General features: G+C 43.4%; 2 protein-coding genes across 4 annotated transcripts in view; one reads left to right on the top strand and one right to left on the bottom strand.

Moving 5' to 3' along the window:
• Positions 1–13903, bottom strand: part of CCDC146 (coiled-coil domain containing 146) — a 393451-nt gene extending 379548 nt beyond the window's left edge. The window contains exon 1 of the mRNA XM_029617030.1: positions 13604–13903. The gene's annotated coding sequence lies outside the window, so the exon portion shown is untranslated. The remainder of the gene's footprint in view (positions 1–13603) is intronic.
• A 247-nt stretch (positions 13904–14150) lies between these two features.
• The window catches only part of FAM185A (family with sequence similarity 185 member A), a 136499-nt gene continuing 133445 nt past the window's right edge, over positions 14151–17204 (top strand). For all 3 annotated transcript variants that reach the window (XM_029617032.1, XM_029617033.1, XM_029617034.1), the window contains exon 1: positions 14151–14658. In XM_029617032.1, coding sequence (XP_029472892.1) covers positions 14280–14658 — 379 coding nt within the window. In that variant the 5' untranslated portion in view covers positions 14151–14279. The remainder of the gene's footprint in view (positions 14659–17204) is intronic.

Here is a 17204-nt window from a genome sequence, read left to right on the forward strand (position 1 = left end):
GAGCTATGATGATTGCAATTTTGGAAATTTTGCGATGAAATTTTGTATTGATATTTGTGTGTATGGATAATTGGATGAGTGATATTTTGATGTGATATATGTAGTGTATGGGGTTTTTTTTAAGTTTTGATATAATAAAATGTGAAATTTATTTATTTATTTATTTAATATCTTTTAATATACCAATACTCAAGATAAAATCTTATCGTACCGGTTTACATCAAACATGGGAAAACCAATGATATAGGATCAGAAAGTTACATGAAACAGGATAATGAATTCAGGACAACTATGAGAGGAAGAAATAGTTTAACATAGCTCAACTATAGAGTAGTTAACAAGCAGAATTAAATGGTAACTCGGCAAACGATTTCGTAGGTGAACAACAAACAAACAACAATTTTAAATCTCTTAGTGAGTGATCAGATAACCAATAGTTTTTAAGGGGGGTAGACCTGACTGTACAGGGCAAAGGATTAATGGAGAAGGAATGAAGCTTAGAGGAAGGGGGGGTAGGAGGTACAGGAGGGGAGAAAAGACCCAAGGGTGGGAGGGAGGGGAATAGTGGAATGAGAATCTAGCAGGGAGGCTTGCATTATTACTGGTTGGGAGCAGAATTACTGGTTGAGAAGAGAGCAATCTGAGCTTGAGATTGTAGATGGAACCGAGTAGTTTAATTGGATGTTATGCAGAATATTTAGGTACAAGCTAAGAGAGAATATTTATATACAAGTCCAGATTTGTGGAATGGTCAATCAGGGAAGGCTTGTTTGAAAAGCCAGGTTTTCAATTTCTTTCTGAAGGAGACAGGGCATTGTTCCTGGCGAAGCTCTGGAGGTAAAGAGTTCCATAGAGAGGGACCGGCAGTGGACAAGGCATGTTTCTGAATGGAGGGGTGAAGTGAGGCTTTAGTAGGGGGTGCGTGACGAGATCCTTTGTAAGCCGTTCTGATTGGTCTTGTAGATGTGTGAAGGTTGAGTGGAATTATGAGTTGTAGTGTGGGTTGAAGGTAGATGGTTTTGTGGATAATGGTCAGAGCCTTAAACAATATTCTAAAGTTGATGGGGAGCCAGTGTAAATTTTTGAGTATAGGTGTGATATGGTCTCTTCTCCTTGAAATGGTTAGGATCCTAGCTGCCGCATTTTGGAGCATCTGTAATGGTTTTGTTGTGGAGGCAGGAAGACCTAAGAGTAATGCGTTGCAATAATCAATTTTTGAAAACAGTAAGGCCTGAAGGACTGATCGGTAATCATGATGGTGTAGGAGGGGTCTGAGTTGTTTTAAAACATGTAGCTTGTGGAAGCATTCTTTGGTGGTGTTGTTTATGAACTTTTTGAAGTTCATGCGGGTGTCTAGAGTAGCTCCAAGGTCTCTCACATGGTTTACTGATGGTATGATGGTATTGCTGACGAGAGGGTTGGAGTCATTCGGAGTGATGACGAGGATCTCCGTTTTTGAAGTGTTTAGGACAAGGTTGAGGCTGGAGAGGAGAAGATTGATGGATTGAAGGCAGCTATTCCAGAAATTTAAGGTTTTGGAGATTGAATCTGTGATAAGGATCAAGATCTGTACGTCGTCGGCGTAAATGAAGTGTGTTAGGTTGAGACTTTGTAGGAGCTGGCATAGTGGTAGCAGATAAATATTAAATAGTGTAGGGGAGAGAGACGAACCCTGGGGTACTCCGTGAGTGGAGGATACGGGGTGGGATTCGTTATTATTTATTCTGACCTTGTAGATCCTATTATTGAGGAAGGATTTAAACCAGTTGAGGGTGGTGCCAGCGATGCCGATGTCAGAAAGTCGGTTGATGAGGATTGAATGGTTCACTGTGTCGAACGCTGCTGAGATGTCAAGTAGAGCCAGTAGAAAATATATATACAGGTATATGATGTATTGTCTATGAAATGTAATACCTGTTTGACCCTTATATGTGTATTTTGAATATCTACTCCACAATGTTTAATGGTTAAATTATACTTACCTGATAATTTTCTTTCCTTCAGTCCTGCTAGACCAGTCAAAAGTACAAGATTTTCACTCTTCACAGCTGACGGACACTGGACTTATAAAGAAGGGGTGGTCCCAGAAATATACTGCCAAAGAAATGTGACCAGAAAAAATCCTTTCAATCCCAATTTGTAAATTTTATTATAAGGAACTAAAGACCTCTCCAAGTGAGACAAGAGATAAGGCAAGGGAGAGGGAGAGATAGGTAAAATGAGGAGAGCACTATTGGACTACCTCACATAATAATTCTAGATTCCCCTATTCTGATTACCCTTGTCTTCCTGAAAGGGAACTTGACTGGTCTAGCAGAACTCAAGGAAAGAAAATTATCAGGCAAGTATAATTTAAGCTTCCTTATCTTCCTACTAGACCAGTCAATACACATGGGAGCTACCTAATCTTCCCCTTGCTAGGGTGGACATAAGAAAAGCTGTCCTCAATACTTCAGCTCCAAAGGCCTCGTCTAACCTGGCCTGCACATCTAACCTGTAGAACTTTGTGAAGATGTACAGGGTTAACCATGTGCGGCCTTGCAGATTTCCTCTGGGGATATGGATGTTTCGGCTTATGATACTGCTTGCGCTCTTGTTGAATGGGCTCACAGGCTGCTGGGGCCTGCTTGCCCGAGAGTATGTATGTCGAAATAATTGTCTCTCTGATTCACCTGACTATGGTGACTTGGACATTGCTTCCCCTTTCCAGGGACCGCCAAACAGAACAAACATCTTGTCTGACTTCCTAAAGGTATTAGTTTCCTTTAGGTACTTCAAGAGTATACAGCGTACATCTAATCACTCATCCTTCTCCTTGCCATCTTCATTCATGAAGGCTGGCAGAGAGAAAGATTGGTTAACATGAAAGCCTGATACTACCTTTGGTAGAAAGGATGGGACTGGTCGAAAAGTTTCTGTGTCTGGGGAGAAGACCAAGTAAGGGTCTCTACATGATAGAGCCTGCATTTCTGAGATGCGCTTTGGTGATCAGATTGGTACTAGAAAGATGATGTTTAGGGACAGATTGTTTAGGGAGGACTACTTTATTGGTTTGAAGGATGGCTTCACTAGAGATATTAAGACTAGACTGAGATCCCACTGAAGGATCACGGGCATAAAAGGTGGACACATCTGGTTAACCTTTCTCAAGAAATGAACAATGTCTGGGTGTGCTGCTACCTGGGCATCACTGACTTGGCTCCTATAGTATGCAATTGCTGCTGCTGCTTGAACTTTCAGGGGGTAGTCATTCAAAGCTGGCTGTGTAAGTAACTTAGGCCTGGATTCATCATTCATCGCTGAATGATGAATCCAGCGAAAATGGGGTACGGGGGGGTGGGCCTGCGAAAGCCCACAGCCTTTGCACCCCCGCGGTGTGCTGTCCGTCAGCTTTTGCACTGAATAGCGTCACTGTGAAAGGTGGTGCTATTCGGAGCATTACTGCCAACGATAACCTTGGTAACGTTATCGCCGGCAGCGAAGACACCGCTGACTCCACCCCTTCCCCGCCCCGACTCCCCCTCCCCACCCCGACTCCTCCCCTTCCCCTAATTTGCATGCTATCGCACGCGAAAAGAGCCGTTTAGAACTTATCTAGCTAAGTTTTGATGTATATTCAGCATTGAGTTCTGCTACCTGTGAGAGTTCTGGCATAGTCTCTGGTATCAGTTCATTGGTTGCTTCCTGCTTTGCTCAAGACTCTCTTCACTTCCTGGCTTTATGGCCCCAGCATCCAGAACTTCCTGTGGCATGCCCTGATGATGCCATCACTCTTCCTGTATATAAGCTTGCTTATTCAACTGGGTGATGCCTGAGCAATAGGGTTTGTCCCCATGCATCTTAGATTCTTGCCTTTAGTCCTGAGCCGGTCTGTTCCTGATCTCACCTTGCCTGCTGCCTACCTCAGCCCCTGCCTGCTGTTTGGACTTCGCTTATCTCTGGCCTGGATTGTGGCTTGTTGCCTGCTGGTTGACTGATGCACGTCTGTTGGCAAACTGGACATTTTCTTTCCGGCATCGGTCCAAAGGGTTCACTGTCTACCTCAGACCAGTCTGAAAGGGCTGCCCCCTTACATAGTGCCATCCCTCCACCAACTGAATCTGCCCTGTTATGTCAATATAATAATTTGTACTTTGGTATCAATGTCCCATGCTGGGCTCGATGGACCTTGGTGTGACCCAGCAAGGTACTACTTATATTTTATCCTCCTTCTGTTAAAAACCTTGAAACTTACCCCACAATTAACAACTAACTTAAATCCTCACTTCTACCAGGTCTCAAGATGTCTATTATGTCTATATCTTCATTAAGTGCCTTATATTCTAACTCTCCAATCATATTTCTCAAACTTCTGTAATTTGCATACAGACATTTTAAAGTATATGTTTTATTTGTATTTTTTTTTGTATCCATAACCTGTTTATTAGCAGATAAAATAGGCAGTTTGGAGTCATTTATATTTGTGTACTCTTTATTAAAATCCGTCTACAGGCTCTCTAATGGGATATTCTAACTTCCCTATTTGGCCAGTATCCTTTGTAGATACCTCCCTCTGAATCATGGTTTACCCCCCATGATCTGGTTAGAAAGCTGTTCTATCTTCTTTTTAAATGATAGCACCAAAAGCTGGGATCCACCCTGGTGTCCTGGTCTGTTGGAACAGGCTCCCTCCTTTCCCAGTTGCTGACAAATCTAAAACCCTTTTCCCTGCACCATCGTCTCATCCATTCATTGAGACTTTGGAGTTCAGCCTGCCTTTGGGGTCCTGTGTGTGGAACGGGGAGCATGTCTGAGAATCACCCCTAGAGATTCTGGATTTCAATTTCCTTTTTAAAATCCTAAATTTAGCCGCCAGAGCCTCCCTCCTGCATCTTCTTATATTGTTGGTACTCACATGTACCACTCAGCTGGCTCCTCCCCAGCACTCTCTAAAATCCTATCTCGGTGATGCATAAAGTCTGCTACCTTTGCACCAGGCAGGCAAGTTACCAAGTGATCCTTATGTCCAACAGCCACCCAGCTATCTACAGTCCTAGTGATCAAATCGCCAACTACAGCAGAAGTTCTAGTTCTTGCCTCCTGGGTACATGCCCCTTGAGATATATCCTCGGTGTGAGAGGATAAGGCATCACTTGGAAGGCAGATCCTAGATACAAGATCACTTCCTGTCACACCAAGGTGAGGTTTCTTTCTAAGTAATTTTGCTCCTCCAAAACAGCACAGGGCCTGCCAGGCTGGAGTTGGGACCACTCTACTATGTCCCTGAAGATATCCTCAATATACCTCTCTGCCTTAGCTCCTCCAGTCCTGCCATTCTAGCCTCCAGAGATTGGACTCATTTTCTGAGAGCCGGAAATGCTTTGAACTGGATGCACACATACTGTACAACCTCTTGTCAACAGTGACACCCAGTGCAAAAGACTGGATAACTCCCATCATGCTACTGGACCTCTGTCTGCATCTTAATGTTGCTGAGTTGTTAAAGTTATTTAAAACTGCTTAAAGAGTGGGTATGCTTAATCAAATTTAATTGTGTTTTATGTTAACTTGGCAAAGAGCTGCAATAAAACTAAAATCAGAGAATTACTAAAATCAGGGTTAATTACACATTGATGTAAAACCTTAATTGACTCTTAGTCTAAAAAAAATTCCTCTTCATTGGATTAAAAGTCAGAACTTGTGATTGGGTTGGATGAGAATCAAACAGCAGCGATTATTTATTTATTTAAACATCTTATATTCTGCGAAATCTCCATGTTTAGCGCAATAACATACATATATAAATACATAATATAAAAACATGTAAAACACATACATACAATAAAATTATACAAAAAACTTCACAAAAGTGTAAAACATAAAAATACAACATATATGCACCAACTAACACATCCACTCTTTGCTGCTGATTACGTTCTCAGCACACAGAGATATACTTAGAATTAAATTTAAACCTTAAAATTACACAAGCATCCCAAGCATGCTTCAGTGCTGTCCCACCTCTGCTGGTAGGCTATTCCATACATCCACCTCCTGCTCAGTAAAGAAGGATTTATGCTTCTTTCCTTTGAGCCTCCCTCTCTTCAGCTTCATCTTATGATCCCTATCCTTGAATTTCTTTTGGTAAAAAAAAATAGCTCCTTCCACTTTACTGAAGTCAGCTAAATATGGGACTTATTCTATGATATTCTCTTTTTTTCTTCTGCTTTCCAATGAGTATACATTGAGTTCCTTAAGCGCTCTCTGAGTAGAGTTTGTTGTCCATAATGTGCTGAAAAATAGATCACAACATAGATTTTTGTGATTAAGTGCACCATTTAGCACCTAGTCTAAATGTATCCAGGTCTCACTTCTGACGTTTTTCATAAATACTTGTCAAAAGTGATATGTTGGAGGGGGGTCTTGGGGCTCTGGAAAGCACCTTGTTAAATTATTTTTTGAAAACAAGTAGTGACTCACTAAGTGAAGCAGAGCTGGCAAGAGCCACTTGATACGAAATTGGCAGCACAACACAGCTTGACAATCAAGCTCAATTAATAACTTTATAGGCCCACAGGATTCTTATAATTCATTCATGTTTAATTCTCACTATATCAAATAATTGTGGTTTTCAAAAAGTACTCATTGCCACCTAGTGGAACTCCAATTGAACTGTAGAAGCCAAAAATTTAGCTTCAATTGCAGTGTCTGCCACAGTATATACTTAATAATATATTTTATTAAGTCATTTGATTCCTTCACACAAAAAATGTAGTCTAGCATTGTAAATATATTCATAGGATCTGCTATGCAAATGGATCCCTAAGTCCATCTATCACTTAACTATTCATCTGGTGCTCTCCAAACTACCGTAATTGTCATTAGTAATGAATATTGCACTCAGAAAGTACATTCAACCAAAGTTCTTTACAGATATACAGGCCTGGATTTACTACAGGTCTACTTGGCTTGTGTGTATGGTGGAAAATTTTTGGTAAGTTCCTGTCCCTCTCTTCCCTGGCCTGCAAACTGCCAATTTCACCTCAGACTTCCAGACTTTTCCCTCTCAGTTCCCACCACCACTGGGTTCTTATCCAGTGATAGTATTATCAGACTGCAATGAACGTGGGTACTAAGTTCATAGGCCCTGCCCCTTCAGGACTTCCATGCATTGTGCAGGACCTGTAAACACAGGATGACTTAACCTCCACACTTACTGTAGTCTGAGGATATTGTCACTAGAGTAAAGCCTATAAGATCTGGGAGTAGGGGAGAGGGTTAGAGATGGAAGGGAAGGGTTCAGAGATCTGGGTGTGTGTGTGAGGAGGAGGGTAGGGAGAGCAGGTGGCACTGATACTGAGAGTGCTTAGGGGTGGCATTAGCTAAACTCTGTTACTGCAGATGTACTGTAATGCACAAAATTATTGTTACAGGCACTGGTAGCTTGGGGTACATTGATTCAAAGAACTGAACAAAGAGAGTCATGATTATGTCAAAATACTTTCATTCCTAGATTCTGCTTTCTAATAGCTCAGTAAGAAGAGATCCAGGGATTAATAAAATTATATGTCCCACCTTGTTTTCAATTCTGCAACATTGTATGTAGCCTAATGGTTAGAATTAAGGACTGAGAACCAGAAAAACTGGATTTCCAATCACACTTCTATCATTGACACTAATTGTGACAAGTATCCACTCAGGGCCTGATTTACTAAAGCTTTTCTCCCATTCTGTGTCTATGGGAAAAATGCTTAGGAAATGAGGCCCTTGGATTGTAAACTTTTCAGAGCAGGGGTTGGAGATCAGCATTTATGTCAACTGTCCTATGAGTATGCAGCTAAGCAAGAGCCAGCTAGGGCTAGTACATGGATGGGAGACCAGTAGGGGCTAAGCTGAGGAGCACTATGAGAAAATACTTCTTCAGAAAAAGGGTGGTGGATGCATGGGATGGACTCCCAGAAGTACTGGGAAAAAAACAGTAAAGGGACTCAAAAAAACCATAGGATAAGCACGGAACATCACTAGTGAAAAAGAGGATAGTAAAGAAGCACAGGGGTAACCTGCGTATAGCACTTGTTAGAACTCAAAACATAATTGGGCTTTCAAGAAGGTTGGGGTAGCCTACATAGAAGGACAATGGATAAAAGTAGAAGTGGCCTAGGTATTGGATTAAATATTAGTCTTGCAAGAATGAAAGTTAAAGATGAGAATGCTTGAAATAACTTATCAGCCAAGGTGGTAGAAGGTAGCAGTTTTAGTGGATTTTGGGCTTGCTTGGGATAGATATGGAGGGCAGTAGTGGGAAAATGTTTGAGAGGTCAGATAAGAGCTGGTGCTGGACTGCTTATGGGAATTTATATGTATATCTACCTAAGGTGGAAGAATCTCAAGTGGGCAGACTGTATGGACCAATTTGGTTTTTATTTGCCATCATCTACTATAAGAGTAGGCAACTCTGGTCCTCAAGTGCCACAAGCCAGTCAGGTTTTCAAGATATCTACATCGAATATTCATGAATGCAATCTATATACACAGTCTATTTTATATTTTTTTTCTCTAGTTGCACTGCCACCCTCTGTCTTGTGATTGTATTGTTTAACTTTGTTTCTCTGTAGGATACATAATCTTTGCTCTAATACAGGAGTCCCCAAATTACAGTCCACAGGTCACATCTGGCCCAAAGATCAATTTTACTCGGCCCGCCAAATACTTCCCTGCCTGCAGCCGAATCAGTCACAGAGCAAGGATTAAATTTCTTTTTTCAACCATGCGCGGTGACAGAAAAACCAGCAAGTGTTGGCAGGGTCCCCTACTCCAGCCAGCCAGATAGAAAATCTCACACGGCAATGGAAGCAGGAAATGCTAGACAGGAAATCTTGCAACAGCAAGAGATCACGTTCACTTCAACGTGACTTTTGCTAACATCCATGCCACCACCCGGCAGGCCATCATGAAGCTTATCCCATGGCAGTTGAAGAGCACAAGAGGCCCCAGTGACTGCCAGCGGACCCCCTCTTGCTGATGGCCAAAGAGCAAGAGAGGCTGGGCAGGCTCCTGCGGGGCCTATCCCATGGCAGCCAAAGAGACTTGGAAGACCTGGTGGCCATTGGCGGACCCCATCCTGCTAATAGACAAAGAGAGTGGAAGGACTCAGTAGTCACCAGCAGACCCCATCTTGCTGGCAGCCAAAGAAGAGGCCTGGACCCTGAAAACCTGTGTGTGTAATTGCCTATTTGTGTGTGTACAAGTATGCGAGTACCTGTGTGTGTGTGTGTGTGTGTATGTGTGTAACAGAGGGTAAGGAGATAGGGTGGAGGAAAGAAGAAAGCAAAAATGTATAGGTAGTGTGAGTGGGAGAAAGTATACCATAAATGCATCTCCCTGCTATTCAACCACTTCCCCGTCTCCAGGTGAGAGATGTAGAGGATGAAGAAGGTGGGTGGCAGGTGGGAGAGTTGCCAGTTTTCTAGGAACATTTTTACTCAAGCTATCATACCTTTGTGGGAACCCTGCTGCCTACCTCCCCTCTTCTGCAGCATTTCAAATAACTAAATGGGCCAGACTCCAAGGGACAATGGTTCCTGGCCCTCTCAGTGATTTGAAATCTCACATGCAGCCCTTTGTTTAAAATGTTTTGGGAACCCTGCTCTAATATGTCAATTAGAGCTGCAATGTGATTGTTCTGAATTTCCTGAGAGTACATTTTCTGTTTTTTTCATTTCCTTGCTCAGAATGTTTCTCTCTTCACAATTGGTCCCTCATACCCAAGGCATTCTGGGACAGTTTTTTGTCAGGAAGGCCTTCTGCAGTTTGAAAAAGGCGCTCAACTAAGCTAGCAGCACTTCATTTCTCTCACAATCCCTGAGGAAAGCATTGCTTTCTACTAGTTTCAGTTCCAATTTCATTATAAATTCAACTAAAAGAAAAACTCATTACAGCTGTGATAATTCCAAAGAATCTTTGCAGTTACTCTTAAGTCATGAAATGGAGTCAACAAATGTTTATTCATTCTCCTAATAAATGTTTTGGAAATTAAGAACTGAGTCTATCTGGTTATCTAAAGTTGAAACAAAGGTTATCTGGCTGCCTAGGAGCAGGAAGAAGAAGGGGCATAGTGTGAGGACAACACAAGGTGTATTTGCATGCACTACCTCCACTGCATGTAAATACATCTTATACATATTAATTGAGGTTATTCTGAAAGCATGTCTGGCTTGTGGCACTCAAAGACCAGAGCTGCCTACCCCTGATCTACTATGTTACCAGGTGACCAGTTAGGGAAACCAATGGTCCAAGCATGCAGCTCAAATGCACAAATGTCAGCCAACTGTGTATTACCTGCATAGACCAGGCGTGGCCAACTCTGGTGCTCAAGAGCAGGGGTAGGCAAAGTTTTCTGTTCTGGGGCCACATTACAAGTTATTGAGTGCAACGAGGGCTGGAGGGTGAGGTGTGGTGGGGGAAGAGCTGAGCGAGGTAGAGTGAGGCGTGGCAGGTCCGCGACACAGCAATCAAATCTCCACCACTTGCTGCAGGCATTTCAGTATCCAGCAGGCTTAAGAGCCATCATTTTTAGCACCCAATGAGCCCCTTCAATCATGGATCCTAGCCGCTACCAAAATCAGAAAAACCTTTAGCCCAACAGATATGAGGTGTTTTCCCAGCTAGCAAACTACCTCACAAATGCAAGCCATAAAGTATAACTAGAAAGGTGCAGACAAAAAAGTGGACTGGAAGCCTAAAAGCCAGACTCATGTGCAGTGCAATAAAGCAAAAACAGAAATATCAACATTCCTCATAAAACAAAATCAAGAAATATGAATCAATCATAATAGTGAGGAAACCATACTAATAAAAAGCATATTACAAAACAGATTACAAATAGAACATCTAATAATTAAGAGGAATAAGGATAAAAAAAAACTTTAAATTTTAAACATTTCCCCAAAATCAATCAAATATTTCAAAACAGCAGATATACCAAACACCCAATAATTAAAACTAATAAGGATAAAAAACAAATCCCTCCCCACCCCCAACTCTCCATACCTGGAAACTTCATTTCAGTCACTCTGAGATTGTGACTTGGATTAGTAGGGGGAAGGAGAGGAGGGTGCACACAAACATCCTCCTTTCTCTCTCATAGACACACAAATTCATTCACACATACCCCCTCATGCACCCTTCTACCCTCTCTTCTTCTTACTCACTCCCCTCTTCTACTTCCTCCATCCCTTTTCCCTTCCCCCTCACTCACCTTCAGTCATTCACTCTCCTTCCCTCTCAGTCACACAACCCCCTTCACCATCTTTCCTTCCGTCTGTCACTCACCCTCCCACTCAATCCATTACTTCCCTGTCACACACCTTTTTCTCTTGCTTCATTACCCTTCCCTTTCAGTCACTCACCCCTCATTCCTACTCCCTCCCATTCCTTCCCTTCCCTCTCAGTCACTCACTCTTATTCCCATTCATTCCCCTCTGTCATTCACCTTCCCACTCAATCCCCTTCCCTCTCAGTCACTCACCCCCTCACTCCTACTCACTCTCTTCTGTTTCTCATTCACACCCCTTCCCCTCAGTCACTGGCCCCTCTCTCCCATCCACTCACTCATTCCCCTCTCTGACACTCACCGCCTCCCTTTCAGTCACTCACCCTCTTCCTTCCCACTCATTCATGTCCTTTCCATTTCACTCACTCACCATCTTCACCACTTTCCTTTCCTTCCCTCTTTGTCCCTTCCCTTACTCCCCTATTACTCACCACTCCTCACACAGAGCAGAGCCTCTCCTTGCTGGTGGGGGATGTGAATCCCGCCAGCTCATTGACAACGAGGCCTCTCCTCGCTGGCAGGGGGTGGAAACCCTGCCAGCGCTGAAACACCGGGTCTCTCATCTTGCCTCCTTTCTCCCACATAAATGTTGTGATTGACTCTTACAGCCAATGTAAAAGCCAATTGCAACACTTATACGGGGGAAAGAGGCAGGCAGGTGAGCATCTGCGCTGGTCAGCATCCTAATTAAAGATGCCATTGGCTTGATATAAGACTTACAGAAGCCAATCACATCTTTATTCAGGATGCTGTGCGACGCAGACGCTCACCTGCCTGCCCGCCCTCGTGGAGAGAAAAGTGTTTGGCCGCTTGCTTACCTTCTCCCCCTATTCGGTTGCGGACGTCATCAGCAAAGGCCAGGATCCAGTGTCATGCGATTCAGCATGTTATTCAAAGGGGACTGCATGAGTTTTTGCCGATGAAGTCGGCACTTGGCAAACATCACGGGCCACACCTAATGTTAATTTTTAAATGTTTGCCGGACCTGATAAAAGTGAATGATGGGCCTGTTTTGCCTGCAGGCCGTAGTTTGCCCACCCCTGCTCAAGACCCATAAACAGGCCTGGTTTACAGGAATATGTATGAGGTAGATTTGCATACAATGGAGGCAGTGCATGCAAATCTACCTCATGCATATTTATTGGGGATATCCTGAAAACCCAACCTGTTTGTGGCTCTTAAGGACTGGAGTTGACCACCCCTGACATAGGTTTAAAAAACACAGAGCAGTGATTCAGTGTACCTATACACAGGACCAGATTTAAGATTTTGATGCCCATTGGCAGAGTGCCATGATGGTGCCCTTTTGAAGCTGTGCCAGCACATGGCCCTAAAGCAAGCAGAAGCAGCCTCATTTTTGGTCTGGATATTTGGTGCTTTCAAAACCTGGTGTCTTAGGCAGTGGCCTAGGCCTAAATCCTGGCCAGCTTATATGACATTTGTTATATGGTGTCCTGGTTTAGGAATTGCATTTTTAATGAGGGGTTACTAAAATGAAAGATCAGAAGTAGCTTAATTCTAGACAGACTTGTATGTACATCCTGAAATTGAACATATCTAGGCCATTGAAATTAACATTTATACTCTTGCTGAAAATGTTGTACAGTCCTTTTATAACCCCCATTCACAATATGCTTCTTTAATTTCATTTATATTTATTATTATTTTTATTTCTTATGTGTAATAAATATAACTTTTTTTCGCTAAGCACTGAATACACGTTTTGTTTTATAGAAGGGCTAGATCAGTTTTTTTTCTGATTTTAAAATTTCTTCTGTCATTCACCAAAGAAACTAAATATATTATGAGAACCATGTAAGTCATATGCGAGGTTATGGCTTGGTCATGAATGCAAGACTATCTATTTCCAGCACAGACTAGCTAGAAACCTAAGCAACTATGAAAAATCGAATTCCCTGAAGAGGTGCGAGAAAAATACATGAGGAAGTCACAGCAGTTAGAAGACTTAGTAGTTCAGAAACAAGGTACCATTTTTGGAACCATGGCTTTAAATTGGGTTTGTGCCAGTTCTATTTTCTCTGGCATTAAGATTTTCCTCTACAACTTCGCAATTAATGTAAAGTGCAGTCGACTTAAAAAGTTGATCCCTGAATGTCAGCTTGGAAACGTAAAAAACAAACAAACAGTGATAGCATCATTATCTGGTATATTAAATGGATAGCCCTGAACTATCCGGGAAAAAAATCACGGCTACTCAACAGACTCTGATTTCCAGTTGCTTCCGGAGAACAAAGCAAACCCAAGACAAAAGCGTGTGGAGGAAATTCTCACCTAGTCAGGGTCGAGGCTGGGAGAATAAACGGTAGAGGCCTGCCAGGCTCCGGGAGGAACGGGACGTTTTTGCTAGAAACAGGATCGACACGGCGCTCCTGCCACAGCCTAGGCGTCCGTTTCCATAGAGACGGCCAAAAGTCCAGCCCCGCCTTTTCCCTCCACCTGCCGCTTCGGCAAGAGATTTAGGAGATGAAACGTCAATCATGCGACTGGTCCAATAGAAAGCCGGCGAAGGCGGTCCTTCAGCGACAAGCCCTTTCAGAAGGCCTCGACGAAGTTTCTTTCGCGTAGTTTTTTTAAGTGTTGCGCCTGGTCAGAAGGGTCTGCGTTCATGAAATATTTCAATGTTCTGTTAGAAGAGTAATGTTTCTGCGTTTCCTCCCTTGGGGACAGTATAAAGTTTGTTATTACTTTAGGAGGGAGGAGATTAAGAAAGGCAATAGACATGTCCTCAGGGAGCGCGAGGATGCCGGGCATTGTAGTTCGTGGCTCGCAGTCTTTACTGGGAAGTTATTACGAAAGAACTGCTATTCCCAGAAGGCACTGTGGGAAGCTCACACGCTCTGGAAGGGGCTGCCTTGGGTCGGGTGTGTGTTTTCATGGTGCACCCGGTCGTCGCGAGGCCGGTGGGTAGAAGCCTCTCGCCGTTTGGTCGCTGCAAGAGGGGCGAAGGATGTTCGCTCCCTCCGCTCTTTGCCGGAGCTGCGCCTGGTCCCTGCGGGGGTGCCGCTGGGGCTGGGCGCCGCTGCGGGCCCGCTCCGATGAAGGTAGGCGGAAGCCCCTGAAGCAGTGGACGCTGATCGTGAGCCCGTTCGGCTCGCTGCGAGTGCGGGTGCCCTGTGGCGTCAGCGTGCGCGCACAGGACCCCCTCACCCACCCGCATGCCGACCGGCTCTTCGTCACCGTGTCGGGCGTGGAGAGGGGCACGCACCACGGGCTGGACCTGGACAACATCGAGGTGAGGTACGACGAGGTGGCCCGGCAGGTGCTCATCGTGTCCGAGAGCATTGACAGCAGGAGCTCGGTGGATGTCACCGCGCCGCTCAAGTTCGGTATGTGGGGAGGGGAGAGCTCGAGAGTTTGGCAAAAGGAATTATTGTTATCGTGATTTGTATATTGCATACCAGATGTACGTAGCTCTGTACAAAGGCACATAAAAAATAGTCTACTCGGCGCTTTCAGTCTAGTCAAGACAGACAGGATGCTCAGCCAAAAAGCAAGTTTTGAGTTAAGACCATGACTGTGAACATTTTAAAGTAGGTGGGAATAAATCTGAGGGAGGGGTCAACTTTAGGGACTTTTCTTCTCCAGGTCATTTGCGTCTGCTCTGATCTATAGTCTTTATCTTTTGGAAAGTGGTCTGGCGCTTGTAGAAACTGAGCTGGTGATCACGGTTCCAGTGCACAGGTGTCAGCATCACTAAAATAAAACCAACTTTCACAATTTGGCATTAATTGTCAGCATTGTCAGCAGGGATGCTGAAGAAGATTGTACGGGCATGGAGACTGTGTGGTTCACCTGTCTTCTAAGTTTAAGGTGAAATATGGTGTTGGATAACTACTATCAAGCCGATACAATACAATGCGCTTGGCTGAATGCACAACTTTACCAGCGCAATAAGGGGATATGTGCATCTGTACAAGCACAAAGTTAATAGTACTCATCACGTGTAAATGCATGTTGATGAGGCTATTCTCCCCCCCCCTTCCCCCCCCTCCCCCCCCCCCCCCCCCCCCGGTGCAAAAAAAAAAATGTGCGCCCAGTGTGCACATTTTTACTTTACTCTCAAAAATTCATGCCTGTTCCCGGAGCAGGCATTAATTCTTGAGGAGCCCCAAAGTTTACAGAAAAGCAGAAAATATTGGCAATATTAAGTTGGAAGAACCTGAAAAAAAAAACTGTTGCTGGCATCAGGTTAGGAAAATGCACGCTGAATTAACGAGCATCCATTTTCTTAACTTGCTGACAGCCACCTCTCCTGGGTGCCCTGATGAGGAGGAGGTGCTAGGGATGCAAACTTTTCCTTAGTGCCTCCTTTCTACCACGGCAATATTAAATCGGACACTCGGGAGAGGTGGATTGGTGTGCGTTAAGAGAGCGAGCCCGTTTAACGCGTGCCAATATTGCATTGGCCTGTTTGCATGTAAATCTCAGAAATCATGCCTCTGGGCCTATGACCCCCCACCCCCTACGAAGTATGTGCAGATCAAAGAGGCTTGCTGGCTTTGGATTTGGCTCCAAAGCCAGCAAGAGGGAAACAGTCTTATGCTGGCATAGTCTGGGGGCTCTCTGCAAAAGTAAGTAGGTATCTGGGGTTTCGGAGGCCCAGTTTCTGTTGGGGGTGGAGAGTATTGGGGGTTCCTAGAATCTTGCTCTCAGTTTGTAGGAGAGATTACAGGGGAGGCTCAGAGGCTGCATTGTTTGCTAGTAGTGGGGAAATGGTTTACCTGTGCTAACTGGCCCTTTCACTTCGGGCTAGTTAGCATGGGGAAACCTGAACACAGCAGTATTAGCATGCAATGCTGCCTTTGATGCAGCCATGGTAATGACACCACATGTGTCCTCTTATTAGTGTAGTACTTTAGGCATTCAAACTGGCGGGTGACTTATTTTGCCATAAAAGTTTTAATGCTGGGTCTTGGTGTACCCTGGAAGGCTTGGATCTAGGTAACTTGTAAAGAGAGATGGTTATGACCCTAACAGTAGTGGTAAGATTGTAATGGGCTTCGAAGAAGGCATTGGGATAACTAATTTAGATATAAATCTCTATTACAACTTAACCATCCTACTACTCTCAATAGGGAGAGTAGTAGGATGGTTAAGTTGCATTGCAAACTGAAATAGTGAAAAATTATACTCCCTCCCAAAGCCACTTGACTAAAATATGGAGTGATCATAGTTAAAACCTGAACTTCAATGAGTATTGAGAGGTCAGATGTTTTAGATGATGGCTTAATTATTTTAGTATCAGTGTGGATTATTAGGAAATTATAGATTGGGACCTTAGTGTTGGTCCTGTAAGAATCTTAGAGGAAGATGATCAGATTTGAAGTGACCTATTTGTTACAACCGAGTGTACAACAGATTGCCTTCTATGTGAAGGATTTGGCAGACTTTTTATTAAGCAGTTAGATTAGTTGAATGATATTATAGAAGAGTGGTGGTTGGTTACTGCCGATATATCTTCCTTATGTACAAATATACCACAGGATTCAGCTATACAGATAGTACAGGATGCAATATATGGAATGGAGATATTGGAGAGACAGAAGAATTTATTGGTTCAATTAGCAACTATAGTGTTGAAAAAGAGCTTTTTTTTTTCAATTTGATGGGAAGTATTTTCATCAAATAAAGGGTATTCCGATGGGGTCTTCAATGGCCCCATCGGTTGCCTGTTTATATGTTGCTAATTTTGAAAAAAAGTATATATATATCCAGCTCAGTTTTGGGGGGAGATGGTCATATGGAGACGCTTTATAGATGACATTTTCTTTATATTTACTGGTACAAAGGAAAGGTTACAGGAATTTGTGGACTGTATTAATTTGATGGATGACATTTAAAATTTGAATTCCAGATGGATCAGCAAAAAATA

The sequence above is a fragment of the Rhinatrema bivittatum genome, chromosome 9, assembly GCF_901001135.1.
Source record: "Rhinatrema bivittatum chromosome 9, aRhiBiv1.1, whole genome shotgun sequence".
Classification (NCBI taxonomy): domain Eukaryota; kingdom Metazoa; phylum Chordata; class Amphibia; order Gymnophiona; family Rhinatrematidae; genus Rhinatrema; species Rhinatrema bivittatum.